The sequence below is a fragment of the Cryptotermes secundus genome, unplaced genomic scaffold (genome assembly GCF_002891405.2).
Source record: "Cryptotermes secundus unplaced genomic scaffold, Csec_1.0 scaffold575, whole genome shotgun sequence".
Taxonomy (NCBI): Eukaryota; Metazoa; Arthropoda; class Insecta; order Blattodea; family Kalotermitidae; genus Cryptotermes; species Cryptotermes secundus.
Genome location: NW_019731225.1, coordinates 319819 through 336442, shown reverse-complemented (window position 1 = coordinate 336442; position 16624 = coordinate 319819). Strand labels below are relative to the sequence as shown.

At 39.5% G+C, this 16624-nt stretch overlaps 2 protein-coding genes across 2 annotated transcripts; one reads left to right on the top strand and one right to left on the bottom strand.

The window, feature by feature from the left end:
- Window positions 1-3465: 3465 nt before the first annotated feature.
- On the bottom strand, window positions 3466-6723 carry LOC111866569 (aurora kinase C). The gene has a single exon (XM_023855637.2). The coding sequence runs from the start codon at window positions 6412-6414 to the stop codon at window positions 5476-5478; it is 939 nt and encodes a 312-aa protein (XP_023711405.1). The 5' UTR covers window positions 6415-6723; the 3' UTR covers window positions 3466-5475.
- A 27-nt stretch (window positions 6724-6750) lies between these two features.
- On the top strand, window positions 6751-16311 carry LOC111866570 (zinc finger protein 480). Its single transcript, XM_023855638.2, has 8 exons — window positions 6751-7170; window positions 8902-9147; window positions 10397-11134; window positions 12180-12356; window positions 12486-12638; window positions 12930-13157; window positions 13846-14027; window positions 14711-16311. The coding sequence occupies exons 1-8, from the start codon at window positions 6976-6978 to the stop codon at window positions 14928-14930; spliced, it is 2139 nt and encodes a 712-aa protein (XP_023711406.1). The 5' UTR covers window positions 6751-6975; the 3' UTR covers window positions 14931-16311.
- The last annotated feature ends 313 nt before the right edge of the window (window positions 16312-16624 follow it).

The following is a 16624-nucleotide window of genomic DNA, read 5'->3' as shown; positions in this document are numbered from 1 at the left end:
AAATTTATCTATATTGTGAATTTGCATAATGAAAACCATATTTTCTTTTTGGCTCCCATATTACAAGAGGAGACAAATTTTTATTGTGATGTTTCTGTCCACAGTTTTGATAGGAACATGTGAGTTTACTTAAATAAGGGTATTATATTGTGCAATCTAAAGAAAGATTTGGTCTGAATTTGTTGTTATAGTTTATGTTTAAGAAAAATTAATAGTTATCCAAAGTTTCTGTAAGGGCAAACTTATGGTCTGTATCATGAATCTTATGATTGTGTTATGTAATTTCCATATAGGTAACGTTACATAATGCAGGATCATTAACTGGTTATTTACGGTGCCTATTCTCCGTCACGTGTGTCACTTCATATTGTGAAGCAAGTAAATTTTGGCCTGACATGAGAAACACAGAAATATCTTTGGAAGATCGGAAAGGAAGAAACTGAATTAGGCATAAATAGGAGGATAGTATGAAGGCATATCTTCATGAAATGGGGTGTGGGCTAATTTCAGCTGTCTCAGGACAGGCTCCAGTGGGGAGTTCTTTTGAACACAGTAATGAATCTTAAGATGTAATGCGAGAAGATAAATTTTTTGCCTCGTTGAATGACCACCAGCCGCTGAAGAAATCTGCTTCGTGGAGTTACTCCTTTGTGGTCCAGATCTCGTTTCCTGGATGGGTTAGTATATAATTTGCCCTCTAAAATTGTAGTACAGCGAGTTGAAGGTGTGATAATTTAACTTTTAATCACGATATGTGAGAGCAGAAGTGGATGGTCCATGTGACAGAATGTGTTCAGTCAGTGCCTGGTACTTATATCAATTTTCAGACCATTATTTAATGTGACTTTTACTTTTTTTATTTTATAGATTTGAGTATAAATCTCTAAATCAGGGGTGGAGGAACTGCCCTCCAGGCTAGCTGTGTTCCCAGAGACAGGTATATATGAAAGAAGTTGAGACTCAGCATTGATACTAGAAGTCACTGAAAGATATATCTGGCATCTTTCACTGGATTGAGACATTTCTGGTGTCTGTGAACTCTCAAACTGCACGTTTCTCCACCCCTGGTATAGCTGAAAGTAGATAAATGAACCTCATTTTAATTTTTCCAAACAACTCAACAATATAATCAGTATTTACTATTTTATACTTATTCACATACATGAAATAGATGGTTACATATCCACAGTTGCCACATGGGATCAAAGTGACAGACATGTTTTTGCTCATCCTTCAGCTTTATGGATTAGGGCCTCTGGCCTGTTTCAGTTGAGAAGTATTTGCGAAACTGTGATAGACATAGATAACACTCCTTGGAAGTGAGACCTCTGGTTACACAGGACAGCACAAATGTAAAAATATGTGCACTCGTGTCCATGCACCAAGTGGGATATTCAGACTCAGTCACAGCTTTTAAGCAGAGAATAGTATGTGCCCTAGACTGACTACATGACAACTTTGATTTGCCATTGTGGTCTCATATTCATTTATTTATGGTGTCTAATTGAAAGGATAAGACAAAGAAAAAACTCACCTTCCATGACATTGTTTGCCTGTAAGTAAACCATTTCTTACTGCTGCAATAACTTTGAAATTTAATTTGGACACAAAAGGAAGTAGGTGATTTAGGCAAGGGCATGCTAAGAGAAAATTACATTCACCCATTAACTCCTTGAGAGTTTCTTAAAATGGCACTGGAAAAGGTTGACAGATGCATGAGGTAATTCTGGTCTTTCTGTAAGTTATCAAGTCAGGCATGTTTTTAGCGCAGTGAGTTAAAGTGAACTCCATTTTCCCCTCCTTACTCAGGTACAGTTCTCCAAAATTATCAGTTCATTTGCAGTAGTCCACTGTCTTCATCCCTGTGAAGTAATTTCATTTTGAGAGAAACATGTAAAAGGTTTTTGGTGCTTGACAGAAACTGTAATGTTAACAGTGCAACCAACTTCCAAGTCAGTGCTGACCCCATGTGTGATTTTATATTTAAACCAGAATTTATTCATAGTTCTCTTTGTTAAAAATACAGATGTTCTGACATAAATAAAAGTAGACTGTGTAAAACATCTTTGAGGGTGCTGCATCATTAGTAGAAAGTTCAGTAACATGGTGGGAACCAAAATCCAGATTCCAGGGATCTGATTGAATACACGACTTTTCTTCCATAAGGTATGACACACCCCCATGGATGTTTTAGACATGTCTGTATTTTGAAATGTGTATATTGTGCTTTCATGAGTTATAGCACTGTGTAGTCAGTAGGTGAGTACCAGTGTTTTGAGGATCTGGCCTCCATCTTCTCAGAAGACTGAGACAGTATGTTCCATTTTCATGGGCATACCTCAAGCACTTGTTCGTCTTACTTGCGTTTGAGAAGTACCTAATTCCAGTCCCAGCAATATCAACTGAGGTTATTCATGATTCCTTTATTGCTGTTTTGTGAATGCAGCGTCTTTAATATGTGGCAGCTGCTTCCTACCACACCCCTCCTTGTTCGTGTGTAATCCTCTGATGTGAAGTATGGATTCTGGTAAGCTTAGACCCTGACACACAATTTTTAGACTCCTGTCCTGATTGAATACATACACAGGACTGCAGGATATTTATATATGGATGGGACAGAGGAAGATCCAGAAATTGAAATCAACTTTAGACATGGGTTCAACACATTTTTTTTATAAACTAGCATAAAGAGTAGCTGTTCTTTGACTGGGGATGTTGGCCTTTCATTTTATCACAGCGCACAGTAGCAGAAAACTTGAAGTAACACTCAAATTAACTCATGTAATTAGAGAAAATGGTTATGTATGAGGATTTGAGTTGCATCCAGGATCCCTACTGCTGTACTTAACAGTTATGATAAAGGTGAATTTTTACATATGGTAGGTGCCCCATACATCACCTTAAAAGTCTGTACACAAGAGCAGTCTCACTTCATACAAATATTCCTTTGCAGTGGCCTCACCATAGCTCAAGCAGTTAGTCACAGGCTACCCACCGTGGCGGCCCGGGTTCAATCCTGGGTCTGGTCAAGTGGGATTTGTGATGGACAAAGTGGAGCTGGGGTGGGCTTTCTCAGAGTACTTCAGTTTCCCTTGCCAATCTTCATTCCACCAAATTCGCCATCATCATAATCACCCGGGGAAGGTACAATAGGCCAATCAGTGGCAGTTGTGCTGATTGGGCCCATCTGGACTCCACCCCCAACTAAGTGAAATTTCCTTTACAGTGCTGTGTCTGTCGTATTATGTTCATAACATGTCCAACTTGCATGACATGGCAACTTACACACTTACCTTATGTTAGGTGAGAAGTTTGCACTGGGGCCCTTCCACAGCGAAACAGCTGAAACTGTAAGTCCTCATGGTTGCAGGCTTGAGTGAACAGATTCTGAGTCAGTGAAAATGCAAAATGAGTGACTCATCTGTATCTTTTGGTGTGCTACATATTTATATTAAATGAGTAACATGTCTGTGAATGAGATTTTATTATTTCTGTCAAATATGAATGTACAAATCTTTGCCCACCAAAAGATGGAACTGGTGAAAACTGTCAAATCAAATACAATTTATTCACTTTTCTTAGACCCTGAAGATAGAGGTGATATCTTTCTCTAAAACATTGGGCTCTCTCTGAACTACAGACCATTACGACTCGGAAGACCATACTTCTTATCCCCTTCAAGCCTCCGCATGTATCGCAGTTACTCAGTTAAGGTGAAGGATAACATAAAACACTCTTCCATGTCAGTAGTCACTTCCACGGTACATAATGTAATGAGTGATTTGGTTGGGACATAACTAACCTTATGGAGCTGAGCCCTTCTTGAGAAGGTGCCAGTTGCTTAGCCATTCAAGAATTTCCCAACATTCCATGGAACATAAAGATTCAGCCCATAGCCAGTTGCTCTACTGACTGGGCTATCCTGGCTCTTGTTCTGAATATGAAGCTAAAATAAGATTCCCAACAGAAAGATCAAGATAGGAACAAATTAGGAAAGATATCGTGTAGAAGAAAGGAAGGGCATGGGAGGAAAACGAGCATCAGCTTTGAGAAGGCAGAGAAAAAGAGGTCTCAATGCTAGATGACCCACATAGAATAGGAACATCTGAGGAGGAAAACTGTTCTCTTTTTGACATCAATTTATGCTTCACTTTGAGTTTGCTATCAGTATATCCGTGGCACATGCATCACTTGACTCTTTCTTGAAGGATTTACACACACACAATAGTCTGAAAAGCATCTCACATTTCATATTACTGGCTCATGAATAAGACCTTGGAAACTCTCCCATCAGTCATCAAACAGGGGTTAAAAATGAGACTTAAGTTCAGGCATTGCTATAAGATGTACAAATTGACTTACAATATATTAAAATGAATCCATCTCTTCAATTTTGAAATGACATTTCTGCTGCAAGAGAGAAATTCTGCCACTGGTATGGAAATCTGTTGTTGTAGTTATATATATATATATATCTTGGAAAAAGCATATAGATTCAATTATAGGTAAATTAAATAAAGCCTGTTACATAATTAGGAAAACCAAACAGTATTTAAATATTGATGCCCTTAAAATGGTGTATTACGCCTTTTTCCACTCAGTGATGTCTTACGGTTTGATTTTTTGGGGACATAGAACTCTCAGTATGTGCATTTTTAAATTGCAGAAGAGAGCTGTTCGAATAATGGTGGGAGCTGGAAACAGAGATTCATGTAAAAAAATCTTTAGACAATTGAAAATATTACCACTGCCCTCTCAATATATATATTCTTTGATGATGTTTGTAGTTAATAATATGGATTTATTTGCAGAAAATTCAGATATATATACAACTGTAACAAGAAATAGTTCAAATTTGCATCTCCCCTCGTCAAATCTAACAGCATTTCAGAAAGGTCCACAGTATTTTGGAATCAAAATTTATAATAGTCTTCCACGCAAAATAAAACAGTTATCCAAAAACAAAAATCGATTCAAGAAAGCACTATTACAATTTCTCCATTTACATTCATTTTATTGTATTGATGAATTTTTTGATTACACAGTTAAGAAGATTGATAATTGATTTCATTGGGATTAAATACTTAATTAATGAAAAGTTAAATTACAAGTTTTATAATTTTAAAATTATGTTTACATAAATATTTTAACATGTATTATTATTTTTTGTAATTATTATATTTAATTGTTATATTGGACTATTGTCTATATCCTGAGTCTTATGACCTTGTAAAGGATTTCTGACATGTAAATAAATGAAATGAAATGAAATATATATGTATGTAAAATTACAAGTTTAAAATGCAATACTGTTTATCATATAACCAAGTTAGAATTAAGGCATGACAAAAGAAACTGGAGTTCACATCAGTTACCTTATGGAGTGACAATTGAGATAGTCATGACACATACTTCATTTCAGCTGACTGATTTTTCAGTTACAAATACACAGAAGTCATACATGCAACAGTTCATCTATTTTTCTCTGTTGTTCACAATCCAAGGGTGTTTCATGACATCTGGCAATGGCAGGCGCTCACTGGGGCATCGACGAAGTAACTTGCTGATTAAGTCTTTTGCTCCTTCTGCCACACAGTTAGGGAAGTTTAGGTCCACATTTTGTATACGGGAGTATGTTTTATTTGTATCGCTGGATTCAAATGGTGGTCTCCCAACCAGAAACTCGTAACACAGCACGCCAACACACCAATGATCCACATACTCATTATATGTTCTGCCTTCTATCATCTCAGGAGGCAAGTAATCCAAAGTTCCACACATGGTTTTGCGTCTGGAAGATGGGGCATGAACAGACCAGCCAAAATCTGCAAGAACGATGTCACCAGTTGACATGAGCAAGAGATTTTCTGGTTTGATATCTCGATGAATTACTTTGTTCAGATGACAATAATTCAGAGCATCTGCAACCTGATAAATATATTTTGCTGCCCTCCTCTCAGAAAATCTATGATTTTGTGAGTTCTGCAAACATCTGTACAGCTCTCCTTCTTCTGCATAATCCAGCACCAGATATATCCGTTTTTCATCATCGAAGTAGGTTCTCAGGCGTAAGATATTGGGGTGCTTCAGATGAGTTTGAATCTCGATTTCTCTCAGCACCTGATGTTCAACTCTATGCTCCCTTATTTCTGACTTGTATAACACTTTGATGGCCACAATTAAATGACAATATTTATCACGGGCCAAATACACTCTGCCAAATTTACCTCTGCCTAGCGGACATCCTATCTCGAAGTCTTCAATAGTCCACTTCTTAGGCTTTCCATTTCGGGCAGCAATGTGCTCAAGCATGCGTCTAGATAAATTTTCAACAGCACTTTGATATTCTCTTGGGCATCCCGGGCGGACCAAACACACATCTTCTGGCAGTTCATCATTCTGAGCAGACGACATCGCTTTTCTTATGAAATCAAATACCGACGCCAAACAGAACAGTGTATGCAAACACGTAAATCAGGTCAGCTTCCTAACGTTCAAAATTCAAATTTTACGTCCATCACTGACGATCGCTGACATCAAAGTAAGTTGCATCGACGAAAGCTATGCTGAGCAGAGAATACCAAACAATTTACAGAGGTCACTTGTGGTTACTTGTGCGATAGTGCACGGATTCCATTTGAAATGCACGATCTTTTTATGCACTCAATAAAAAAACGGATACTGACGCTGGTGTGCCCTGTGATCTGACGCGCAAAATGGTAGATGCCTAACGGATAACTAAATCATTGATCATATATGCTGAAGAAGATAAATGCACAATTCAGTGCTTTACCTTAAGTTCGGAAACCTACAGATATTTCGTCGTGGAGCTGCAAGTGTGAAGGGAAGTTTGCAAAAGTGTGTGGCTGTCAAAAGTCAATTGTTTTTATTGGCTTCGTGTTTAATTATAGTTTATGAAGTGTGGGGGCTAGTGGCCAGTTGTGAAGATTTTAAGGTTGGAGAAATAATTTCATAATGTCTGTTTTTGTTTTTGAATGGACTCGAACTGTTATATCTCAGCAGTATCTGGATTCCATGTCCCTTGATTCTCATGCAGATAGGAATAACGTAATAAAAGAAATGGCTTTGACAGCAAAGGTTAAAGTTGAATGGAATAGTAACGGCCAGGTTTTCTTGGAAGGAACCTGGCAACACATAATGAAAATACACGTAAGTCAGTACAGAGGCCATCAGTATTATATCAGAATTATCCGAGTATTTTGAATGTTAGTCAAAAATACGTATATTTACAGATCCGTGACACTAAGCAACCCGTTTTCACCATGTATGTGCCTTTCTGGGCATAAATTAGAACAAGTATTCTGCTAATAAGCATCTAATTAAATGAATATATTATAGAAATTGTGGTACATCTTTATCAGTTAGAGTAAACAGTATTGAGCAGCAGTATGTTTAGTAACATCAGAGGTTATTTTTACCTGGCAAGATAGGAATTAAAAAATATATACAGTGAGAGGTACGGTGCTGCATTCATCATATGACATAGAAATGAAGACCTAGTAGCAAAATAGCAGGGAAAGTGTAACATTAATGGGAATGAAGTGAAAATGGTATCGATATTTACTGACTTCAGAAGGTCACAGAAATGTTTCTAGTTGTTGGAAGTATTTCAGAACCGTGAGATGTGGGAGGCACTCTCTGATAAATAATTGAAAATAAAATGTAAAGGGAGGAGATGTGGTCAACACTGTGTTACACATATTTATTTTGTCCATACTGTAGCATGCAGACCCATAACTGGGTAATGACCTCAAAACAAACAATGAAACAACATCTGCTGCAAGGCAATAGATTCTTAATAAGCAAGTATACACAGCCATTACTTACTGACGCCTTCACAAACAAACATGTTCCCATAGAAACGATTGTACTACAACAGCTGTCCGCACCAAGATGTTTAAGGACAATTTGAGCAAGGGTTCAGAGAGAGTTGTAAGGAAGTCTGTGAAGAGAAGACTTAGTTGGTGCAGTTGATAGCCAAGAGACAACAAAGTGAGCACAGAAGCTGAAGAATCTCCACTGTTAGAAGCCATTACCAGGGAACAACTGGTGAAGACACAGCAGACTGAAAAGGCTGTAATGATTGGTAAAGTGTGGAGATCAGTGATGACACTATAATTAAGTGCAGTCACAAGTTGTGTGTGTTAAAGTTGTCAGTAATTCCAATCTCCAATCCATACCTCAAGTTGTTTGTGCTCCTCATGTTCCCTTGTTAAGCTCTTATCTTATCATATTGTCACTTGAACTTATATATATATATATATATTGAATCTTTTCAGTCATAATTTCTTTTTTCTTTCTTTCTTTCTTCTTTTTTTTTATGAACGTTTCAGAAACTGGCTCTGCTTCCTTCATCAAGTAAAATCTTGAAACCTTCTCTTTTGGGTCCATTAGACAGCTGAACTCTTTCCCTGTATCAATGACATGACAATCTGGATGCTGGACAGTACACGTTTATCACAGACCTTTATACCACGGATTGTTAGGGCATTCTGATGGGTCATGAACTCCAAAAATAATCAAGAAAACTTTGTATGAAAAAATCATATTTGTAGAAATTGAACAGTTGTGTTTACAGTTTTTCTTTGGGTGCTCTGTTAATATTGTGTTATAAATCCACATTGATTTGCTGGAGTTGCTAAGTCAGTAGCGGTACCGCTCGGATTGCAAGGCAGATATGACTTCAAATTTTGGGTTGTGGACAAAAATGTCTGGGAACCACTGCCTTAGATTATCATATTTCCTGTTGGAGCTGCCTTTGTATTCTTTATAAACCAAATATTTATTTATAGATTATTTAATTGTGTGATTATTGCAGAGGTAAGCTCAACATTACAGTTTCATTGTGTGAACTCAAGTTTCATAATTTCTTTTTGTCAGATTATGCTAGCGAAGTATTTAAAACTCCCAGGAGAGGTCAATGACGAAGATGAAAGTGATGAAGCTGCATCACCACCCTGTGGCAAGTCCATGTCGACTTCCATGCCCAGTTCTCCAGTTCCAAAGGTAGATGCCAAAACAGTCCTACGCTACATCAGACAGAAGTATTTAAATGCAAGTCGTCGGAAGAACGAACAGTTTCACCAAAGAAATTTGCCAGTACAAAGCAAGAAAGTGGTACCTGAGGTACGTCAAAATCATTTAGAAATAAGCGTCTGATTGTGAGCTACGGTCTAGTTAATACAATGTATTATTTTACTAGCATAAAGTTACAGTCATATCTGTGCTTAACTGAGCATCATGCGGTGAAGGCATGGTGGTCTCCTTCCGTGCATTCTAAGCTTCAGCATTAAATCGCAGTGAGTAATCAGCTCCACACCCCAGGCACTTCACCGTGGAGAAAGAACCCCAGGTACTCACTGAAGAAGAAGATAGTTGTGCTTCAGAATCTTATTGGACATTGTGGAAAGGGATAATGTTTTGCCCTCCTGGGAATTGAATACCAATTCATTGGGCATCCAGCCCATAGCCCAGTCTCTTTATCAGCTGATCCTTCACAGAACAGGTTGTAAGTAGAAAATGGAGACAGCAAGTTCCTCCAAAATGTTGCTACCTCTCTGTCACATCACACAAAACCATAATTTTAATAACCACTACTGTGAGAATCTCAAATTTCTTTACTGATATAGATGGTATGACATTTGTAGGTTCTTATTTGCCTCAAAATCAAAGTCAGGCGATATGAACTAAGATGCAGACATGCAATAGATGGTACTGTGTTTCTATCCATCAATATAAATGGATATGAGCATGCAAACATACATCTGCAAGCACTCTGTTTAACTTTGTGTAGACCCCCCCTCCCTCTTTTTTTTAGGATTTAAAAATATTCAGATTTGAAACCAAAGATGCCCTATGGGCAGTGGCCCCTGCAGAAGTTCCCAGGTTTCAAGATCAGTTTTGTCAGCAGAAAATTACGCTCGTGTTTAACTAAACTTATGGTACAGAACAAGTGTGTTCAAATCATAACACTTGTGATTTATATTTGGAATGTGCCCATTTCAAATCCTATCCAGGATACCAGTTATCCTGACTGGGAATTTTGTGTGGTTTTCCTTGGTCCCTAAAATTAAATGCCAGGATAGTACCTTGGTAGGCCAGGGTCACTTCCTGCCACACCTCCCAACAGTTTATTATTTATTATAACCAAACAGGATGGTCTACAGGTAGTATTCTAGACACATGGTTAGAGTCTTGATTGGGACACTGGCATCCTGACTGAGGTCCCTCCAACCAATTGCTGAGTTAGGACTCAGTTCCCTCCAAATCATTTCCAGTTCATTGTTCATCCTACCATCCAACACTCTGCAGTCTGAGTCACTGACAGCATCAAGAAGTTGCCGGATTTAATGTGCAGTGAATACTTCTGTTTTAGGTCGAACAGACTGATGTTGCAGGGAACAGCGACAGAGAAGTGAAACAAGAGAATGAAGTTTATGTAAACATCACCATGAGTGGCAGCCTTGACAACTTACCAGGACTGCTGTTGCCAGTCGCTAGTTCCGGACATGATCTCGAACAGTTGCCGTACGAGGGCTCACTGCCTGAATCTGACCAGCTCCTGAATACAGGTGACCTGCTGGTTCAGCATAAAGGAACTCTCATTAACAAGAATATTCTAGTGGATGACATTAAGAGCGAGAGTCATATTACAGTAGTTGATAATAGTTCTGGGCAAACAGTGTGTCATTATGAATTGCCTGATAATTCCATTATAGAAACGTGTCAACGATCAAACGCCATTGACATGGGACGAGAGTTTCTAGAGGAAAATGTTGATGGCATGAAGAATCTTGTGGCGCATACAGTGCATGGCAGTGCAGATGTTGGTAGAATTGTTTGGCATAGTGATGACATTCACTCTTTTCAAAATCAAGTGGCTAATAGAAATGAAAGTACAAAATCTTCGGACAATGTCTATCCTCTTAGCTGTGAGCCTGCAGATTGCACTAATGGGGTAAAAGAAGAAATTGATATCCAGAATGTCAGCAGATCGTGCGGGAAGAAGAAAGATTATGAGAAGCTGGCACCATTCAAATTTTTCTGCACTCTTTGTTCTTTTAAATCAAAGCGTGAAAGTCATTACCAGCGTCATCTGGAATTGCATTCAAAAGTAAGTAATGCTTTCAGTTTAAAATCAGTGACGCTCTCTGTTTAAAAAAATAAAAGGTAAAACTATCCCTGTAACAGGCTGTGAAAGCCTGTAGAGTTGTGAGACATCAAGGCTCCCACATTTTCTAGACAGATGGTGATTAGGTTGTCGGCGTTACATTCTGGGCACCATTCACCCCAGGAAGATTCCTGTCACTCATCCCTTTTAGAGGCTGAGTCGACCCCAGGGTCATAGTGTTGCTCGAAGGATTAGGAATCCTAACTCATGACCTTCCAGCTTGTAGCAGAGTGTCTCCACCAACTACGCTACTGTATACCCCAATAAAGCTTTTCTATAATAAATAAAATTGTCTAATATTAGTGACTATATATAGGAGCTTATCACCTGGCTTAGAATGGTACCCCTTTCAAGAGGCAGGTCCTGACTTGGCTTTCCTCTGTCTGTGGCCTTGAAAGGGCTTCTTTTCCTGTTCTTTCCTTTGCCCTGAAATGGTCTCTGAAAGGGCAACTGGTAACCTTCTGTACTAGGGTAGTTACCCTATCCTTGGCCTGCAGTTCCCATTTGCCTGTCAGCTTTATTGATAGGTGTGACTAGCCACTAGCCACTCCTGTCCTCCATGATCCGCTTCTTGTCCCTCTGCTTGTCTGTAGGAGCTCAGTTGGCATAGCAACAGGCTACAGACTGGACAGCTGGAAGGGATTGCCACCAGGACCGTCCCAGCCTCCTATCCAACAGGTACCAGGGGGAACAACTTTGCCTTTACTTACTTCTCTAGAACCTGCCACTTTCCAGACTTCACTCACTTAAGCCCTGAAGACAAGGGTAGTATGACCTCCAGTACCAGAATGTATGGTGTCATAATACAGGCACAGTATGTTGAGTTAAAGTGGTTCAGATGACAGCCTGATTACTCCATCTTCTAATAAATATTAGTGATTTTTGATGAAATGTAAGGTATTTGAGGCTCTCCCCCTATTTGTAAATCTTAATAAAAACGTTTACATAGGAATTGATTATTTCTTATGGTTTTTATTATATTTCTAAGGTTTCCGAACTATTCTCATGCAAGAAGTGTGACTTCACAACAATCAGACTAGGACATCTACGGCGACATGAGATGAGTCACAGCGATACAAAGTTTGCATGTGACATGTGCCACTATCATACTGACCATCACAAATTTCTGTTGAGACATCAGCGCATTAAGCATGCCAATGTGCAGGTTCGTATTTGTATGTGATTGTACCTTGCTTTTATAAGGCACTCCTTCGAAGTCATGATAGCAAAGTCAAGGAATGTACGCGAGACTGAAGTACAGATTTCACCACAGAGTTGCTGAATGCTCTTCCAGGGACATGAGAACATAGCACGGAAAGAATTGCTGAGGTGTGTCGAGTGTGCCTATAGCACGACCCGCCCATTCTTCTACAAGCGACATCTGCAGGCTCATACGAGTGCAGACAGTTCTCTGCTTAGGGAAGAGCACAGGTTCCAATGCCAGCAAGTGAGTGTTCAGGCCCACAGTTCAGCAGGAATAGATTTATATAAACTGTACATATACATACCGTACATCAAAATTCAGCATACTTTCAGGAAAACCCAGATGTACCTGAAACTTTAATGTTAACCTCATTGCACCAGAATATTAAATGGCATATCAAAGTATAGTCTATGTACAGTACTAAGTTTTGTCATAATTAATGTCATAGTTTGGCTCATATGGACAGACATATATTTGAAAGATATTTCATTACATATTTGAATTCAAGTATTCTGACACTGCTTTCTTTATAAGTGTTCATATAAGACAGGACGCAAGGAGCACTATATCCGCCACGTCAACAACGTTCACAACAACAAGCGTCCTTACTTGTGCGACCACTGTGGTAAAGCATTCAAGCGGCCAGATGCCCTCAAGCAGCACCGTGTGACGCACGTTGAGCTGGACCCCAGTCTGGGGGCATTCTGTTGCCCTGCCTGTGGCAAGTGTTGTCGTGCCCAGGCTCAGCTCACCCAGCATTTGGTGAGTATCAGCAACTCTGTCTGGACCAGGTACAGGGCTGCATGCTTTTAAGACAGAATTCATTTTGGCCAGAAATATTCTGCACTTCCCTTGGAATCCTCGTATGGGTGTGTGCCACATGTTATGATTCAAAATACGTAAAACTACCCCACATTCTGGATATTTTCCATAGTCCAATTTTGGTTAAATACAGTGTTTCAGAAGTTAGTTCTGTTTCCATCATCAGGTAAAATTATGAAACCTGATCTGTTTGTCTCATAAGTACATAAGCAGAGCCAGCTTCTGGAACATGTTCTAACCAAAAGCAAGAAGATGTAACATGTCCAACATATGTTTCAGTTTAATTGGCACTCCTTCATAACAGATTTTTTTTTATTGGTAGTGGGGAGGGACTAAGTCCCTTGTACTGTGGCCACTTCTGGCCCCAGATGATAGGTGAGGGTGATTGTGGAGCAGTTGGTGGAATGAAGATTGGCAGGGGAAACCGAAGTACTAGGAGAAAACCTGCCTCAGCACCACTTTGTCCACCACAAATCCAACTTGACAAGACCCAGGATCGAACCCAGGCCGCTGTGGTGGGAAGCCAGCGACTAACCACTTGAGCTATGGCCTTAACAATAAATAACTTAACGCATGTTTTCGTGTTTATTAAATTTGTGTTTATTGTAGCCATGTTGCATTTTTATAGGCTGTCCATTCTAATGTTCGTTCCTTCTTGTGTGAGATTTGTGGATCAGCCTTCAAAACTCGTGCAGTGCAACGCAAACACGTCCTCACGATTCACAAGAACCCAAAAGCTTTCTCCTGTTCACAGTGCTCTCGAAAATTCAACACCAAATATGCCCTTAGACGACACATGAAGCAACACAGGTAAGAAAATGTCATTGTAGTATGCAATGAGTGAAGGTAAAAAGATAAATTTGCCCTTCTGCTTATGTAAGCATCATGCCATAAACAAGTAGAGGGGAATGGTGGTATAGCTCCACATATCCCTAACCAAAATGCTAGATGGAGGTAAGAGGTCTTTGGCCATTTTATTCTTTGGGAAAGAGCTCCCTATACCAAAGAGGTTGGATCATCCACAGAGCTTGTCTGGATGCTGTAGAGAAGAGAAAATCTCTGCCCCTGTTGGGAGTGAAGCCCAAAAGATCCAGCCCATAGCCAGTCACTGTAGTGAGTGATCTGTGTCACAATGAGAGTAGATCATGTGGCGGTGTTGTGGAATATATGAGAATTATTCTGAATATATCAAATGTTTTATTGTGGTCTTCTGTGTTGTGGTAAATTGTGCTATCTAGTAGGTGTGAGCTGACATTTTGGAGGGACATGTGCCTATATTCAGATTCGAAGGGGTGGCATGTCTTTCTGGAACATCAGTAATGATCTACCAGGCTACACAACATCACATCCCAGAACACAGCAATGTTCAGCATAGAGGCACTAGACAAACAAAAGAGGGGTTAAGGAGGATCTTAGAATTGTAATAATGCATGATTCCAGTGATGTTATATTTTGTTTTATGGTTCACGTTAATTCCACTGGGGCTGTTGCAGTTTGGACAAGAAGCGCAAAGTATGTGGCAATACAGATGAACATGCCGTTGACGTTCCAGCAAGCAAAACACTCTCACTACAAACAGATCCTGAGGAAAGCTTGCGTGTGCTGAAGAGTGAACCGATCTTAATTCAAGAAGCACCTGGAGCCCAGGTGCATGATAGTCAGACTGCTATAACTGTGCAAGTCATTGGATTCATGCCTTATTGGGATACTTAGATACAGCATGTGTTCTCGCAACATTCCTCAACAAGAAAGGTCCATAGAAGCCAGGAGTTACTCGGTTGAATGGAATACATCAACTTTGATCTGTGGTGACTGTTGGTTTATTGGATTAAAACTAAAATACGATAAAGGAGAACAGAAACTATCTTAGACGCTAGTATCCTGCGTCTGAAACATGAACACGGGTGTGTCATACGTTCTGTAGGCAACCTTATGGGACAGAAGTACAGGATGTTCAGCAAGATCTCATACTACAGTGTTCCTCGGCATCATTTATAGGTTGCACAATTTGGAATCAACCTCCATGAAAACTGTAACATATTTATGTCTCTTAAATAATATTGTCTTACACTGCCTTACAACAAAGAAACTGCCAGAGGAGTACATCTCCCTTATAAATTCACACAAAAGTGTGTGTTATTTCTTTTCATTTCATGTAAATATAACACTCTTACTCGTCTTAATGTGGCTACACCGGAACAGTTGTTTGGTGTGACCTCGTAGTAGGTGGCGGTGCCATCTGAAGCAGAAGCTATGTAGCTATAATGGTGCACAGAGGGCGTATAGATCACAAACCTGGTATATGATATGCAGTATACGCCCAGTTATCTGGTTTCCAAGCATACAGATTCTCATCCAACCAACTAAGATTTTAACAAAAATTTACCACCTTTATTAAATTATTCAGAAACAGATTCGCAGTGAGCATGTTCTAGCTCGCCAGCGGCCATTAGCATTGCTTCCCGTCCATCCTTACACAGGTATCATGGCAGTACACGTTGGTTGAATGTGTGATCTTGTCACAATAGACATATGCATAGTATTCCACGCAGGAATCTGCTTTTTCCTAGGAAGACTCCTGTGCAGAAACTGAAGTGGAAACACATCTTCACTTTGTGATGATTTTCTTTAAGAGTTCTTCTCATGTAACAGACAGACGCCATTGCTCCTGCATGCCAATTAATGGGGAGTTTGCTGTAATTTCATGTACCATACATACATAACAGGATTGCAGAGTCCGTTTATATAATTGTCTGCCATCTCAGGAAAGAAGTATTAAAATAGTATATTTGAATTTCCCACTAGCATGAACATGATGAAAACAGAATCCAGTAACTTTATATCGATGTAATGATTTGCATCGCTAACTGATGATCACACTTCCAGGTTCAGGTTCTGACACAGAATAGGGAAGTTGGCCTCGAAGTAAACTTGCACATTGTCTTCGGCTCCGTATGATGGATAATAGAAGAGAGCAAGCGTGAAGGTTTTGATTGAATCCCTGCTCAAGTTTGGATATATATAGCAGAGAAAATTAAATGACTATTATTATAAATTTGTAATATAAACCAACTTCCTTACTCAAGGGCCATGCCATAGCTCAAGCGGTTAGTTGCTGGCTTCCCACCACGGCGGCCCGGGTCTGGTCATGTGGGATTTGTCGTGGACAAATTGGCGCTGGGGCAGGTTTTCTCTGAGTACTTCAGTTTCCCTGGCAATCTTCATTCCAATTGCTCCACAATCACCTCACCTATCATCTGGGGCTGGTACAATGGGCCAGAAGTGGCTGCAGTACAAGGAACTTAGTCCCACCCCACTGTCTTTAAAAAAAACTGTCTTACTCTGTAACCAGCCAAGTGCCAGGCTGGAAATGAAGCCACCGAATTTAAAGTCCAAGGATGTGATTA